At 44.6% G+C, this 13,194-nt stretch overlaps 3 protein-coding genes across 12 annotated transcripts in view; 1 reads left to right on the forward strand and 2 right to left on the reverse strand.

Moving 5' to 3' along the window:
* The window catches only part of TP53I3 (tumor protein p53 inducible protein 3), a 7,492-nt gene extending 5,858 nt beyond the window's left edge, over positions 1–1,634 (reverse strand). Inside the window, exon 1 of one of the 2 annotated variants that reach the window (XM_019520822.1) lies at positions 1,525–1,634. The gene's annotated coding sequence lies outside the window, so the exon portion shown is untranslated. The remainder of the gene's footprint in view (positions 1–1,524) is intronic. The other variant, XM_019520823.1, reaches the window with a different exon arrangement.
* A 2,810-nt stretch (positions 1,635–4,444) lies between these two features.
* On the reverse strand, positions 4,445–13,001 carry PFN4 (profilin family member 4). Of its 3 annotated transcripts, none has more exons than XM_019520843.1 (5): positions 12,899–13,001; positions 10,388–10,516; positions 8,070–8,162; positions 6,649–6,754; positions 4,445–4,702 (listed from the first exon to the last, which is right to left on the reverse strand). In XM_019520843.1, the coding sequence occupies exons 2-5, from the start codon at positions 10,502–10,504 to the stop codon at positions 4,674–4,676; spliced, it is 345 nt and encodes a 114-aa protein (XP_019376388.1). In that variant the 5' UTR covers positions 10,505–10,516; positions 12,899–13,001; the 3' UTR covers positions 4,445–4,673. The 3 variants fall into 3 exon arrangements, with proteins under 3 accessions (XP_019376388.1, XP_019376386.1, XP_019376387.1); XM_019520841.1 differs by having other exon boundaries at positions 8,070–8,207; XM_019520842.1 differs by lacking the exon at positions 12,899–13,001 and adding an exon at positions 11,685–11,783 and having other exon boundaries at positions 8,070–8,207.
* A 104-nt stretch (positions 13,002–13,105) lies between these two features.
* FAM228B (family with sequence similarity 228 member B) overlaps positions 13,106–13,194 on the forward strand; it is a 43,129-nt gene continuing 43,040 nt past the window's right edge. For all 7 annotated transcript variants that reach the window (XM_019520840.1, XM_019520833.1, XM_019520837.1 and 4 more), the window contains exon 1: positions 13,106–13,174. In XM_019520840.1, the coding sequence (XP_019376385.1) occupies positions 13,139–13,174 (36 nt within the window). In that variant the 5' untranslated portion in view covers positions 13,106–13,138. The remainder of the gene's footprint in view (positions 13,175–13,194) is intronic.

Here is a 13,194-nt window from a genome sequence, read left to right on the forward strand (position 1 = left end):
TATGACCCATCCACCACCACCCTCTGAGTGCGACCCCTCAGCCAATCTGCAATCCATCTGACTGTGTAGGCATCTATGCCACAGTCGCCTAGTTTTTTAACTAGGATGGGGTGAGAGACGGTGTCAAAGGCCTTGCTGAAGTCCAGAAAGACTACATCCACTGCGACACCTGCATCAATGGCCTTTGTGACCTGATCGTAAAAGGCAATCAGGTTGGTCTGACATGATCTCCCCCTAATAAATCCATGCGCAGGGAGCAGCGGCAGTATTAACTGCTGTGGCTCCCACGGCAGCACCAATTAATGCTGCCATATTTCTGGACCCGTGGGGAGAACAATGGGCTGGATGATATGACTGTGCAGGCCAGAGGCTGAACACCATTGGCCTAACACAGTGGTTTTCAACCTGTGGTCTTTGGATCCCTGGGGGTCCGCAGACTATGTCTAAAGGGTCCATGAAAGATGACTATGATCAATCAAAAGTACATGAATACCCACACTTACAATTCAAAAGGGTCCACACCTCCATTCAAAATTTCCAAAGGGGTCCTCAAATGAAAAAAAGGTTGAAAACCACTGACCTCTTCATAAAATCTATTCATAAAAACTTTGCAGACAGTTCTCTCTTACAATCACCAGGCACAATGCCCAGAACATATAAGAAATGCCTAAACGTGCCACAGATGAACAGCAGGACTGCTTCCACAGAGCTGCATGGGGAGTGAAGTTGCGTAGATGCTTAAGTTTACTTGATAAGGGCCAAATATGATAGACACCATACAACAATTAAAACATAGAAGGGGTGGAAATGAAATCACCACAGGGTGGCACTGCAGGGCTATTTTATGGCAAATAAATTCAATTTCCCCAAATGAGCTGTATTAATTGATCACAGCAATCTCAAAGGAAGCCAGTCCTATGATAATCCGAACTCTATACAGCACCACCCAACAACATACCTGGCTTTTTTTATCCATGTCACCTTTAACATGAATACTGAAATAAGTAACAGGGAGAAATGGAAAGGTATGGTCTCTCTAGGGACATCATCTGTCCAAAGGGTAGGCAATTAAAAATAATGTAGAAGAAAATATTCAGTACTATCCTTGCTGCTAAATCGCTTTACTGATATTTGTGATTTTTCTCTTTATTGCTAGGGAAGGACCCACAGACACCACATGGTAAATTGACCATAGTGAAACCAACTATCAGAAGTATTTTCAAACGCACAGAAAAACAAACTGCATTTGAAATAAAACAGACTTGGGGGGAACTGTTTCTTTACAATTTTCTCCAAGGAACAGTTGTCATTCCAGAGGTTTGACTGCAGCCAGAACACATAAAATATCTGCAGAAGAAGTATGATTTTTTGAGAGCAGATGTACTGTCTAAACTCATTTCAAACTACTGAATCCAGGACCAAGAGCAGCTTTTAAAATGTAGTATGATCATCCGTAGGACAGTGAAGCCAGCAAAATGAGTCTGTTTAAACTGAGGATAATTGATTCCCAGATTTACCACTCACCTTTCTTCTGAATAGGAAGAAATGCTTCCCACATACCAGGAGCAAGTACTAGGTCCCCCTTTTGTACCTCACTTTGTTTCCATTTCCTCCTCTCCACGCCCTGCCCCTACAGGCAGCTATTATCAATCCCAGGGGTGGAGGGAAGAAAGGAATAAGATTATATTTATATCCATAGCAAAAGGAAAAAAAAGGAATTAAAAAGCAGAACTATTAATCAACTTCAGTATCATTTCTGAAAACGAGTCTGGTTTTCTTTGACTGATTTGGGCAGAAGTCTATTTACTTTTGGGAAATCGGGAAGAAACCAATATCCTTTTCCCCTAAGTAACAAGAGTGGGTGGTCTAGTCCTGTTACTATAGTGCCTTATGGGAAAAATGATTAATTTTGATAAAAATACCCTGAGAAGGGTGTTTCAGTGAGAACACTCGCTCAGAAGATTTTTTCCAGCTATGTGAGTTGGTCTAATAAAAAGTATCAGATTTACGCAACGGACCTTGTCTGCCCATGTCCTTAGACAAACACAGCTACAACCTACACCCCTGTAATTCTGATAAAATATTTTTGCTTTAATTTTGACTTCCAAAAGGGTATGTTTATAACATTTTAAAAAGTCTGAACAAGAAGTACATTTAAAATAGAAAACAGAAATGTTTCATTCTGAAAAGTTGAAATTAATGCTTTACTTTTTAAAAATAAACTGAATCGTCGCATTTCTTTGAAGACTTTCACCATCAAAAATCAGCATTTTCCAAAGGAAAATTTGTGACCATCTCTATTTTCTTTTATATTTAGAGAGACTTGTTAAATCTTTTCTGCACATGCAGTTCAACAATGTTAAGAACAATAAATGCCTAAGTACTGCGAGAAGATAGACCTAATTAATGTAATTATTTGAGGCTGTCATTTCCTGTGGGGAAATTCAAAAAAATATTGATGTTCATGTACTATGTTCCCAAACTGTGGTACACGTACCCGTAGGGGTATGCATGACATCTTGGGTGGGGGGTACACGGGAGAAATTGTGTAATGGTAGATTTAATTTTCATTATAATTATAATTGGCATTTGAAGGGTTAAAAGATAAACCGCGTGTTGGTAGGAGTTGTGGCAGGGCGCTGCGGGTGCCTGCCACTGTAAGTGCCTGGAGCTAGCAGCGGACAGGTGCCTGATGAGGGCAGCCATTTTGGACCTAGGGCTGCCCATATAAACAGGGGCAGTTTTGCACCTGGAGGCCAGGCAACAACATAGCTTGGCTGTAGGGATCATCTGGAGGTAAGGGAGGAGCTGTAGGAGATGGTCAGGAGGCTCCTGGTCCTGGGTATGACCTAAAACTGCACCCTGCTGGGAGTTGGTGGCCTGGTGGGGCTCTCAGTGGCATGGGAGCCCCCAGGAAATGCCAGGCCAGTTATCACCCCGGTGAAGGGCAGGTAGGGGTGCCTTAACTCTAGCCTTCACTTTTGGGTGGGTTTGCATTCCATCGGAGGTAGTTGGGACCAGGTATGGCTGAGGCTGCCTGAGCCATGTGGGTTGTGAGACCCTGAGATGGAAAGCTGGGGCCAGGCACAGCTGTGACTGCCTGAGCCCTATGGGGGTGCAAGCCCCAGGGGGAGAGTGGGGCCAGGTACGGCCAAGGCCACCTGAGCCCTGCAGGGGTTTGAGACCCTGAGAGGGAGAGTGGGGCCAGGTACGGCTGAGGCCGCCTGATCCCTCCAGGGGTGTGAGACCCTGAGAGGGAGAGTTGGGGCCAGGTGGCTGTAGCCATGCAAACTCCTGTGGCCCCGAGGGGGAGATGGAAATTAGGAGCCCCCAGTGAGGGGGTAGCCCCTAGTAAGGGGCAGAGATCTGGAGCCCCAACTGAGGGGATTAGGCCCAGGTAAGTCTCTGGATGCCTGAGGCCGAGATTTGTGCCAGGGGCTGAGTGAATGGGGGGCTCAGCCCCAGAACGAGAGAGGTGAATCCTGACCCTGATAAGTCCTCCACTGCTGGGAGGCAGAGTGTGCGTTGAAAGTAACATCCAGAGTAGCACCACGACCTGCTGCCCCAGGGGGGGTCCCCTGGGGCAGCAGGAGTGAGAGTCCCCTGTGAGACCCTGGGGCACCAGTCGTGGTGTGAGGTACCCCAGGTCCCCACATCCAGAAAGGTGGACCTGGTGAGAGTGTGGGGCTAGTGAGGCTGGAGGTGGAGTGCCCCCTCAACTGGTCTATGCTGGGGCCAGGACCAAGTTGGTCAAAAGGGCCAGAGGCCCACTGCAAGGGGCACCCAGGGCTGTGGGCCTGGGACCCTGCCTGGCCTTTGAGGTGAGGCCAGGGCCTGTGTAGGGCTGAAGGTCCTGAGTGGGGACCAAACCTGAGAGGGGAGCCAGCTACAAGGAGCTCGGCAGCCCAAATGAAGGCGGCGTAGGCCACCTGAGCGGAGGGTTCAAAGGAGGGTCGTGCCAGGAGGATTCTGGAGCCCAGTGTGGGGCTGGTGTGCTTGTTAACATCTGGATGCCATCTGCGAGGCTTGGGCTGTGGTGTAGGGGAGGAACGGAGCCGCAGATGGCACCCTCTGGCATCAGGGCAAGAAATGGGCAGCCTCCTGCCTTATTTAACAGCTTATTAATTTTCCAACAAGTCGTGGCAGGAGAGACAGGTGGGCGGTGTGCCCGGAGGCAGGTAGGAGGCCGGTGACGGCTGGCCTGAGAAGCCCACTCTGCCACAGGCGTACACAGGCAGCTGGTAAATCTGGAAAGGGTTACACAATAAGAAAATGTTTGGGAACCTCTGCTATAGAGAAATATAAAGACCTCAATAGAGAACCAAAATCCTGTTTCGTTTTATTAGACACAGGTAGCTATGCAGTATTTTATTTTCTATGCAAGAATAGTTCATTATATTTTAAAATAGCTTTATATATCTATCAATAGCAATGCAGACAGACATGTAAAACAAAGGTTATTTATTCGGAACACGCTCAGGCACACCAAAGAATCTGAAACCTTACATTGGCCTAAGTGGTAATGTCACATCTTCATTAAGTTACTGAGTTTCTGACAAGTATGTGGTATATGTGAGGCTGTTCTGTGAGAGAAGGTGGCCAGCTTCTTTTGTCTTGAATTTTCTAATGAAACAGCATTTAGAAACTTGGTCAAGTTGAAATCCTTTGTGGATTTAACTTCCTTTCTCTCTCAAATAGTCGGCTACAAACAGTCAAAAAAGAGAGAAAACAAATAGGTGTTTTGGTTTTTTTTAAATGTCTTCTATAATGAAGGTGCTACTTAAGTGCAAATTCATACTTGCTGTACATACATTTCTCTACGGTAAAATGTATTGTCATGGAAGGAAAAGAATCAAAATCCAAACCAGATGTCAGCATTTCTATTGGACTATTTAACATGTTATTGTTTATATTTACCGGTTATTACTCCAAACACTGTGTAATTTTAAAATAAGATGAATATTTATTATAGTAAGAGATCAAGATTTTTTTCATAAGGACATCTCCTTCAAAAAAGGGAGCATTTAAAGTTAAATCAGATTATCTGTAATCTGATTACAGTAATCTGTAATTGTGTCCCCCCACCTTAAACTACAAGAAGAATGACAGCTATCCTTATTTTTTCCAAGGGGGGAAGAAATTGCTGCCAACAGCAGAAGTAAGTCTTTTGTGTTTGTTGCCTTAGTTATGAGGTCCCATCTCTGTAAAGGAAAATGGGCAGGGAGCCATATGCCCAGGAAGCGTGTCAGAGAAGCTAAGGAAAGAGAGGATGTCACAATTTTTTCTGACCAAGGAAGGCTTGGTGTGTAGCATGGAGTAGGGATTATGCTACAGTACGTTAAGGACACATTCTTAAACACTGTTTTTGAATAATAGGTTTCTTGTGGGAGGAAAGGGAGGATGACTTGGTTTCAGGACAGCCACACCACCCCCCACCACCATGAGATGGGAGTTATGGGCTTGGGAGAGGACAGTAAAGGAAAAAGAGGACTCCTAGGGCTACGAGGTAGAGGAGCACAAATAAGTAGGGATGGGAAGGAATGTGGGGAGTGGGGTTATTTATTTATTTTATTGATTTTCTTTTATGAATCAAGTGAATATGGGTTGGGAAGGGAGGTTGGGTTGGGTGGAGGATTCCCTCCTTAATTAGAGGCAGGGGAGAGGTAAGGAGTGGGGTGGGGTAGATTGCTTTTGAATTTGGTTTAGGGTTATTTTGTTGTGCCTTCTTATTTTAATATTTTAAGCTACATAATTTTTGTTCTCTCGCATCCTTGTATAATATGCTGCCGTGTGTGTGTGGTTTTTTTGGGGAAGAACAGAATACAAAATAAGCATAGATCACACTTGTAAAAAGCCATAGTTTAAGCACAAAAAAGGAAAGATGGGTTGAGACGGCTAAAGCACTACAAATTACACGAAGGACAGGAGTTACTATAGGCTTGTTAATATAGGAAAAGAGGTGGTAGACAGCAGCAGTAAGGCTAAGGAGTAAGGGTAAATGAGAAAAGTAGTAGGTTTTGTGTTTGAGGCAAGATGAGATATGTGTGGAGGTGGATCCATTTCTAGAAGGCAGGCACTTCAAATGATAACATAATGAGAAATTTAGAGGGATAAAGGGGTTCTTTGCTAGTCTGTGTTGGATCTGCCGGAATCAACCAGCCTGAAACACCTAGAATTTCTCCATCACTAGCCCATCTGTAAGTAATACCACCAAATGTGTGTAACTGTAGTTACTGTGTAGATGTCATCATTTAATAAGTGCAGTAATAGTGCCATCTAATATATAGTATTTGTTACAATAATTGAGAACATTTTTAACTGTATGACTGCTACTGCCCCTTGGATTTAATAAAGGAATTTCAATGACTTACTGATGTGATCAGCTGAATGTTAATAGGTAACTCTAACATGGTGGGTCCCAAACACAGCAGCCTGGAGCCTGTTCAGCAGAGGGAGCTCTCTCAGAGTCTGGACACCACCTTTTAACTGCTCACTTGACAGACCTTCAAGAGTTTCTGAAGACCCCACCTACACACTGAAAGCAGTATGCATGGAAAAGCTACTCACTGACATGCTGCAAAATTCCACTCAACTTGTAGAGACAGGTTAGAAGTAATGGTCAGACAGACATGCACATGCAGTGATTACCGAGTTTCTCTACAGCTTCCACGCACACGCTAGGATACATTCCCTCACTGTAGGTACCAACCACGATGTACAACTTGGTTTTCACAGCCACGAGTCCTCCATCTTGCTAGATAAAAGATTAGAACTAATAAAAAATTGCAGGGTCCTCTAAAAAACCCCACAGACTTTATTAGTATGTCCTAGCTAAGGATGTTCTTGACTTCAAGATGCACGTCTCCTTAAAAAAGAAAAATACTTTCACAGACCAATTCAAGACATATGCTAATACTTACGGTGATAATGGGGTTCATATACATGTTTTTCAAACCAAACCATGAAATAATTTCCTATTTTACTGCAAATTCCCACCTTTGTTTATAAATTAATTATTATAAAGAAGTACTCATCTGTTACGTTATAAAATATGAATAATATAACTTAATGTACCTAACACATATCATCTGAAAGAAACCCAAAATTCTTTACAGATGCCACACATCAAACCTTCTGAACTTACAATAAAGAATAGAAAGCCCATTGAGAATGACTGGATTTTTCTGAACCAAGCTCCAAATTAATTAGATACATAGCCCCTCCGCTTCCAGCTTCAGATTGCATATCAATTACTAAATTAAGCTCCCCAATTATGGGGTGTGAGGATTTACAAATTTCTACATGTACGTGAGTGCATGTGTACAGGAATCACTCTATCCATTGGCATTCAGCTACTTCTGGGAAGGAACATCTGCACAGTTTAACAGCACAAAGGAACATTTCATAACATTTTACAGGAGGAAGAGTAGCATGCTACTTCTAACAGGGTGTCTTGGAATTTATATTACCAGAGTGTAGTTGTTCAGAGTGTGAATCCCAGTATTTTAGGTGAGTTTTACTTCTCTCTTTTTTTTGACACCAAAGTCAATATCCTAAGTATTTCAGTGATGACGAATCAAGGTCTTTGTCCACATTTGCAGCTGATGCCACTGGCTACTGATGTCAGTGAAGCTATTAAAATTCACCCTATCTGAGAATCTGACTACCTGGTTTCACACCTACATTTGCACACAACTGGAAATTAAATAGTCTTAATGAGAAACATGTAGCACTGAGCTCCTCCTGAAAGCAAATGTGATTGTACCATATATAATCTGAAGACTCTGAAACACCTTGTATAAAATAATTCAGTTTGAAAATTTGGAAATAGAAGGCAGAACCGAGTTCAGTTTGACCCATACTGTCACTTTCCTCGTAGCTATTCTGTGTTGTGACGTTATTTATTTGCCTCCCATATTACAAAAGTGTAGTAGGGTGGGAGGAGGCAACATCTGTTGAACTTTGAATTGGGAGGTTAACGTCAACAGTCAAGTGAGGAAAAAGAGGAAAACTATCAAAGCACTTTTCTAAGTAGGTGATCCCAACTGCCATACCTATTATCAACCTACTTTTTTAGTGTAGATGGAGTACTCATCCGCTCGGACACATCTGTATTGCTTCTCCTTGAAGTAAAGGCCTTCTCTTCTAACTTGCAATAAATTCTTGTAGAAAGCATAAAGAAGGTTTACGGCACTCTGTGGCTGCAGCTAGAGTTATATAATGGGATACTGTTATAAAACAACAGAATACACATTTGCAATAGTAAATACACACTGATAACAAAAATTCTTATGAAGTCTTTCATAAATAAATTACAAAATTGAATACATGAGAAAGATAATATCTGCATGGCCTGGAAATTGGATTTTTAGTCCTTGTATAATATGCATAAACTTTATTTATGGTGTTTGGCTCATTCTGCTAGCACCTGCTTATATTCCCTCAGACAACTGAACTGAGTGGTGGCATGTCCCTTGTAAAACTATCTGGCCAAGAGTAAATGTTTCTGGGATTGGGCCCTTAAGTAAAAGGTTCCTGGAGACTCTGGAATCTGTCTTTGTCTGCATTTGCTCTGGAGTGAACACATGAGTATTACTTCCAAACAATAATAATCTTTATTCTATGTGTAGCTTTTAGAGGGTTGAGCAGGATAGCTGATCAGATCAAGGCCACCTACATATTTTCAGTTTCTCCTGGGAGAGTCACCATGAGTATACAAATTTCAGTCTTTTACTCCCAGCAAAAATAATGTGGGAACAACCAGGGTTAAATCACTCCTATGAGAGTTTCTCCTTGGAGAACAAATGTCTGTACACGTTCTAAGATGGAGCACTGCATGCTGGATTCTAAGACCAGATGCTCAGCTGGTACAAAAAGTCATAGCTCCTCTGAAGTCAAGTGGTTTTTGGGCTCAATGTAGAGATAAATATAATGTGTTATATACACAACTTCAGATCTAACAGTCTCTTCTGGTCTTAAACTCTACAAACCTATGAATCCAAGCTACACACCTCCTGAAAATCTGGTTTTAGCATCTAGCATGCGATACTCCACCTTGGTATGAATAGTTACCCTACTAGAATCGCTGCACCTGACAATTTATACCAGCTGAGATTCTGCCCCCTAATTTTAATCCATCAAGCCTTTAGAGTGAAAATAAAGTTTTGCCAGGCTTCATTTTAGATCTTCATTGACCACTCTTGGTCTGTAGGCTATGCTTTGGTGCTTACATACTTTGTGGGCAAACGGGTTTGCCATGTTCTGCTTCAATGAAATGTGACAAAATAAGCATCCATTTTGCCATGTGATATGGTGTAAGTGGAAGTGGTGTAATTTTGCTCTCTTGTTTGGTACCTTGTTGATCACAGTGAAAAATCAGTGTGATAAAAGATGACATGCAATTCAGAGTGATAAGCGGTGGCTTCTCTTAAAATATTCCTCCTATGGCCTATGTAATACTTTGTCTCCAAAAGTCTAATGTAAGTGTTTTGCAATGGGTTAAGCCTTGCTGCACCATGTTTGCATGTTTACAATGACCACAGTGCTACCACATTGTATCAGAAACCCACCAACCATCAAGGCTGCCTTCAGGCAACCACCCTTCATCCTAAGCACACCATTAAATCCATTGTCTGCAGCCAAGCTCTACATTGCAACCATATCTTCTCTGACCCCGTTGACCAGATGGACACCTTAAGGATCTGGAATCGGGATTCCTACAGTTGTATAATCCCCAAACTGTACCCAATCAAATCAACAAAGCTAAACTCAGACCTCACTCTGACCTGCCACAAAACCAAGCCCCAGACAAGGACAACAGACTATTTTTGGTTGTCACCTACAGCCCCCAGTTTGAACCTCTTGGACACAAAATGAATGACTTCCAACCGCTCATGAAAAATTACAAGCATTTTACAGGCAGCTCTAATCTCAAACGGCATCTCTCTAGCAATTGGCTACCTAGCTCCTATTGCCACAGAGGCACCAGGCCTTGCAACCGACCCAGATGTTTAAGTTGTGCTCCCTCATCAGTACAGAACACATCATCACTAGACCAAATTACACTGATTATAATGTCTGAGATTCACTCACCCACTTCATTCACCTAAACCTCTACAAATGATTTTGTGTTCAAATCACTGTTTGATATACTACTCCTCTCACAGCATCTGATGAAGTGAGCTTGTGTTCATGAAAGCTCATGTTATACATTCTATTTACTTCATCTATAAGGTTCAAATCTACTTTGCCCTCTGCAGGAATACTTATTAGAACCCAGCAAATCCTGCTTTAACTGCTAGTCCATTTTCCCTCCTTGAAAGGGGCGATACATTCCTAGATTTTCTATCTTCATTGTTGTTTTTCAGAACTCTTTCTGTTTTCTTACATTAAAGCCAAAGGTTGATGCATATACAGTTCCTTTTTTCAGGCTGATGATGGCTGCATGTTCCACATGCTTTGTTCTGAGGAGACAGTCATTCAGCAAAGCCTGCATCTGGTTCATTTTTCTTCAGTTCTGTGAAAGAAATCAGATGTGTAGGTGTGCATGCCTTGTATTTTAGAGGCCTGATCCTATTCCAGTTGAACTCAATAGCAAAAGTTCCACAAATGTCAACAGGTATTATACTGGAGCTCAAGTACACAGCTTCATTAAAACAACAGCAAGAACAAAATGCAAACAAGCAAAACAAAAATTATAAGGAAGTGTACATAGGGCAGCAGAGAACAGGCTATAACTAACAGGACCTTGGTGAAAATCTGGTCAATTTAAATAATTAACATGCCAGAATCCTTTTCTTTTGGAATGGAGGAATGAAGTCCCTTAGGTGACTGGTTCACAGTAAAAAAGCTGAGAAGGATGTTATAACTTGCTACAGCCAAAAGGTTACCGCAAGAATGGGTGGTCCTGCCTTAAGCAGGTGGTTGGACTAGATTACTTCCTGACATAGGTGAAGTGTATGGGGGACATGGGGGGGACACATGCCCCACCTGAGATTGGCCACCACTGAAGCCACCACCGGCTTTTGTGGGTGGTCACTGCTTGCCACCCACCCCCACACTTGCTGCCAATGCAGCCGGTGGCATCTGCAGGTGGTCCCTGCTCTCCACTTGCAACCTCCCTCTCCCCTGCCGCCAATACCACCACTGCTGGCGGTGAGTGGTCCCTGCTTGCCACGGCTGACACCGATGCTGGCAGCTGCGGGAAGTCCCTGCTCGCCACCATGGTGCTCCCCCAGTCTCGGGAGGCACCAGTCGTTCATGCTTCCTGAGGTCTCTTCCAACTTTTATATTGTATGATTCTGTGATTCTAAGAAGGAAGATGGGGATGGATACTTCACCGAAGCATCACAAACCATACAAGCTCCGTATTGAGATGTTTCACTGCTGATCATTTTAATAGCACAGTGTCAACATTTAAGGGGGCTTCCATTTGATTTAAAAGTTAATGAGCTCTGGTGACAGGACAGGGCTCCATTTCTTACCTAACATTATTGTGTCACCGTGTCTGTCTGCTTATGCAGCAATGAGTCTGCATCAAGTCATATTTTGAAGGCTCCTTTGGCAACATGAAAGGCTAGAAACTAGGAACTGACCAGCCCTTGAACATCTCTTGACTATTAATTCAGTCTGGCCCATGTGTTAGAACTGGCAGAGCTTTTCAAATAGTGCTTTACACAACTTACCCGTACAAATTAGAGAGATGTTTTCTTATTTCTCTACAGCAGAGCCATTGGACGACTTGATTTCCATTTCATGAAACACATTCATTAATAGCCACATGCTGAATGTGAGTGGCTTCCGTTAAGCATTAATGGCGTTCATCATGCAAACAGCATGGTCCCACCAGCCGTGCAGTTTGTCCATTTGAATACGTTACACATGACTGTCAAACACAACCCATCAGACAGATCATGGGGCTCGTCTTTGGGGTGCGCAGGGAAGCGTAATGGCCTGCGATGGGTGGGAGGCCAAGTGAGAGGCTCTCACGAGCTCCTCTGGCCTTCAACTCCTCAGGACTCATGACTTCCAGTTTGCAAAGATGCTAGGGTTGCCAACTCTGAATCTATTCCAAGAGGTTTCATCACATGATACAATGACACTAATGACTTTACATCACGAAGGCAAATGCACTTCACTATTTCATTTAAAAAACCCACTAGGCAACTGTATAAATCAGATTCAACATTTCATGTTTATTTTAGTATCATTGATCTCCCCGGTGACTCTCTAAAGTAGAGTGATAAATTAGACATAAATGTCTAAATTAGAGATTTCTCTCTAATTCCTGGAGACTCCTGGAGGGCTGGAAACCCTAAAAGATGCTCAGTTGAGAGGTGAGGCAGCACTCAGGGCAGGGGGGCGTTGGCGTGGGGGGCTCCCCTTGCACCCACAGGGCCATGTAATTGGTGGTGCAGGGCGAGGAGGCACCTACAAGCCCCTTTGGGTGGTTCCCCTCCCCCGACTGTCTGTGCAGTGAAGAGCCCAGGGGACGTGTCCCCCACACAGGGTCAGCCCAGGCCAAGCACCAGCCCATCCCCAGCCCCGAGGGAACGCCCCTTCCTCCCCAGGGCCTACGACTCCCAGCATGCCGCGCACGGACAGCTCCAGTTCCCAGCATGCCGCGCTCAGAGAAACTAGTTCCCAGCACGTCGCGCGCAGAGCTTCAATTCCCAGCATGCCGCGCGCTGCGCTCAGAGAAACCCGTCCCCAGCATGCCGTGCGTAGAGAACTCCAGTTCCCAGCATGCCCCGCGCCTCCCACTCAGTGACCGGGTGGGGGGAGGGGGACTTTAGTTGTGGCATGTAGCATGCTGGGAACTGTAGTCCCACCGGCCCACGCCGGCCTCTAGACAATAGCGCATCCCGGTCCCTCGGGCCTCGCTACCGGCGCTCCTCACCGTGCAGCGCTCCACCTCGCAGCCGAGCCGGAGAGAGAGATTTCTGGGCGTTTGTCTCCCGATTGGCTGCGCCGCACCTGCCTCGCGTTCCTGAGTGGTCGGGCGGTCTGTCCATCACAGCCGCGGGGCCGGCCTGCGGTTGCCATGGCAGCGAAGGACGCTCAACCGCCGGTGGCGGCCGCGGAGCCCCGGTGGGGGGGGATTTGTCTTGGCGGAGGGGCACGTGGATGAGAGCGGGTGATGGAGGCGGCCGGGGCCGCGCGGGACCCCTCGCCCGTGAGTGCGGCCGGGCCGGG

Source organism: Gavialis gangeticus, unplaced genomic scaffold (genome assembly GCF_001723915.1).
Source record: "Gavialis gangeticus isolate Ggan-Ray unplaced genomic scaffold, GavGan_comp1, whole genome shotgun sequence".
Lineage (NCBI taxonomy): Eukaryota > Metazoa > Chordata > Crocodylia > Gavialidae > Gavialis > Gavialis gangeticus.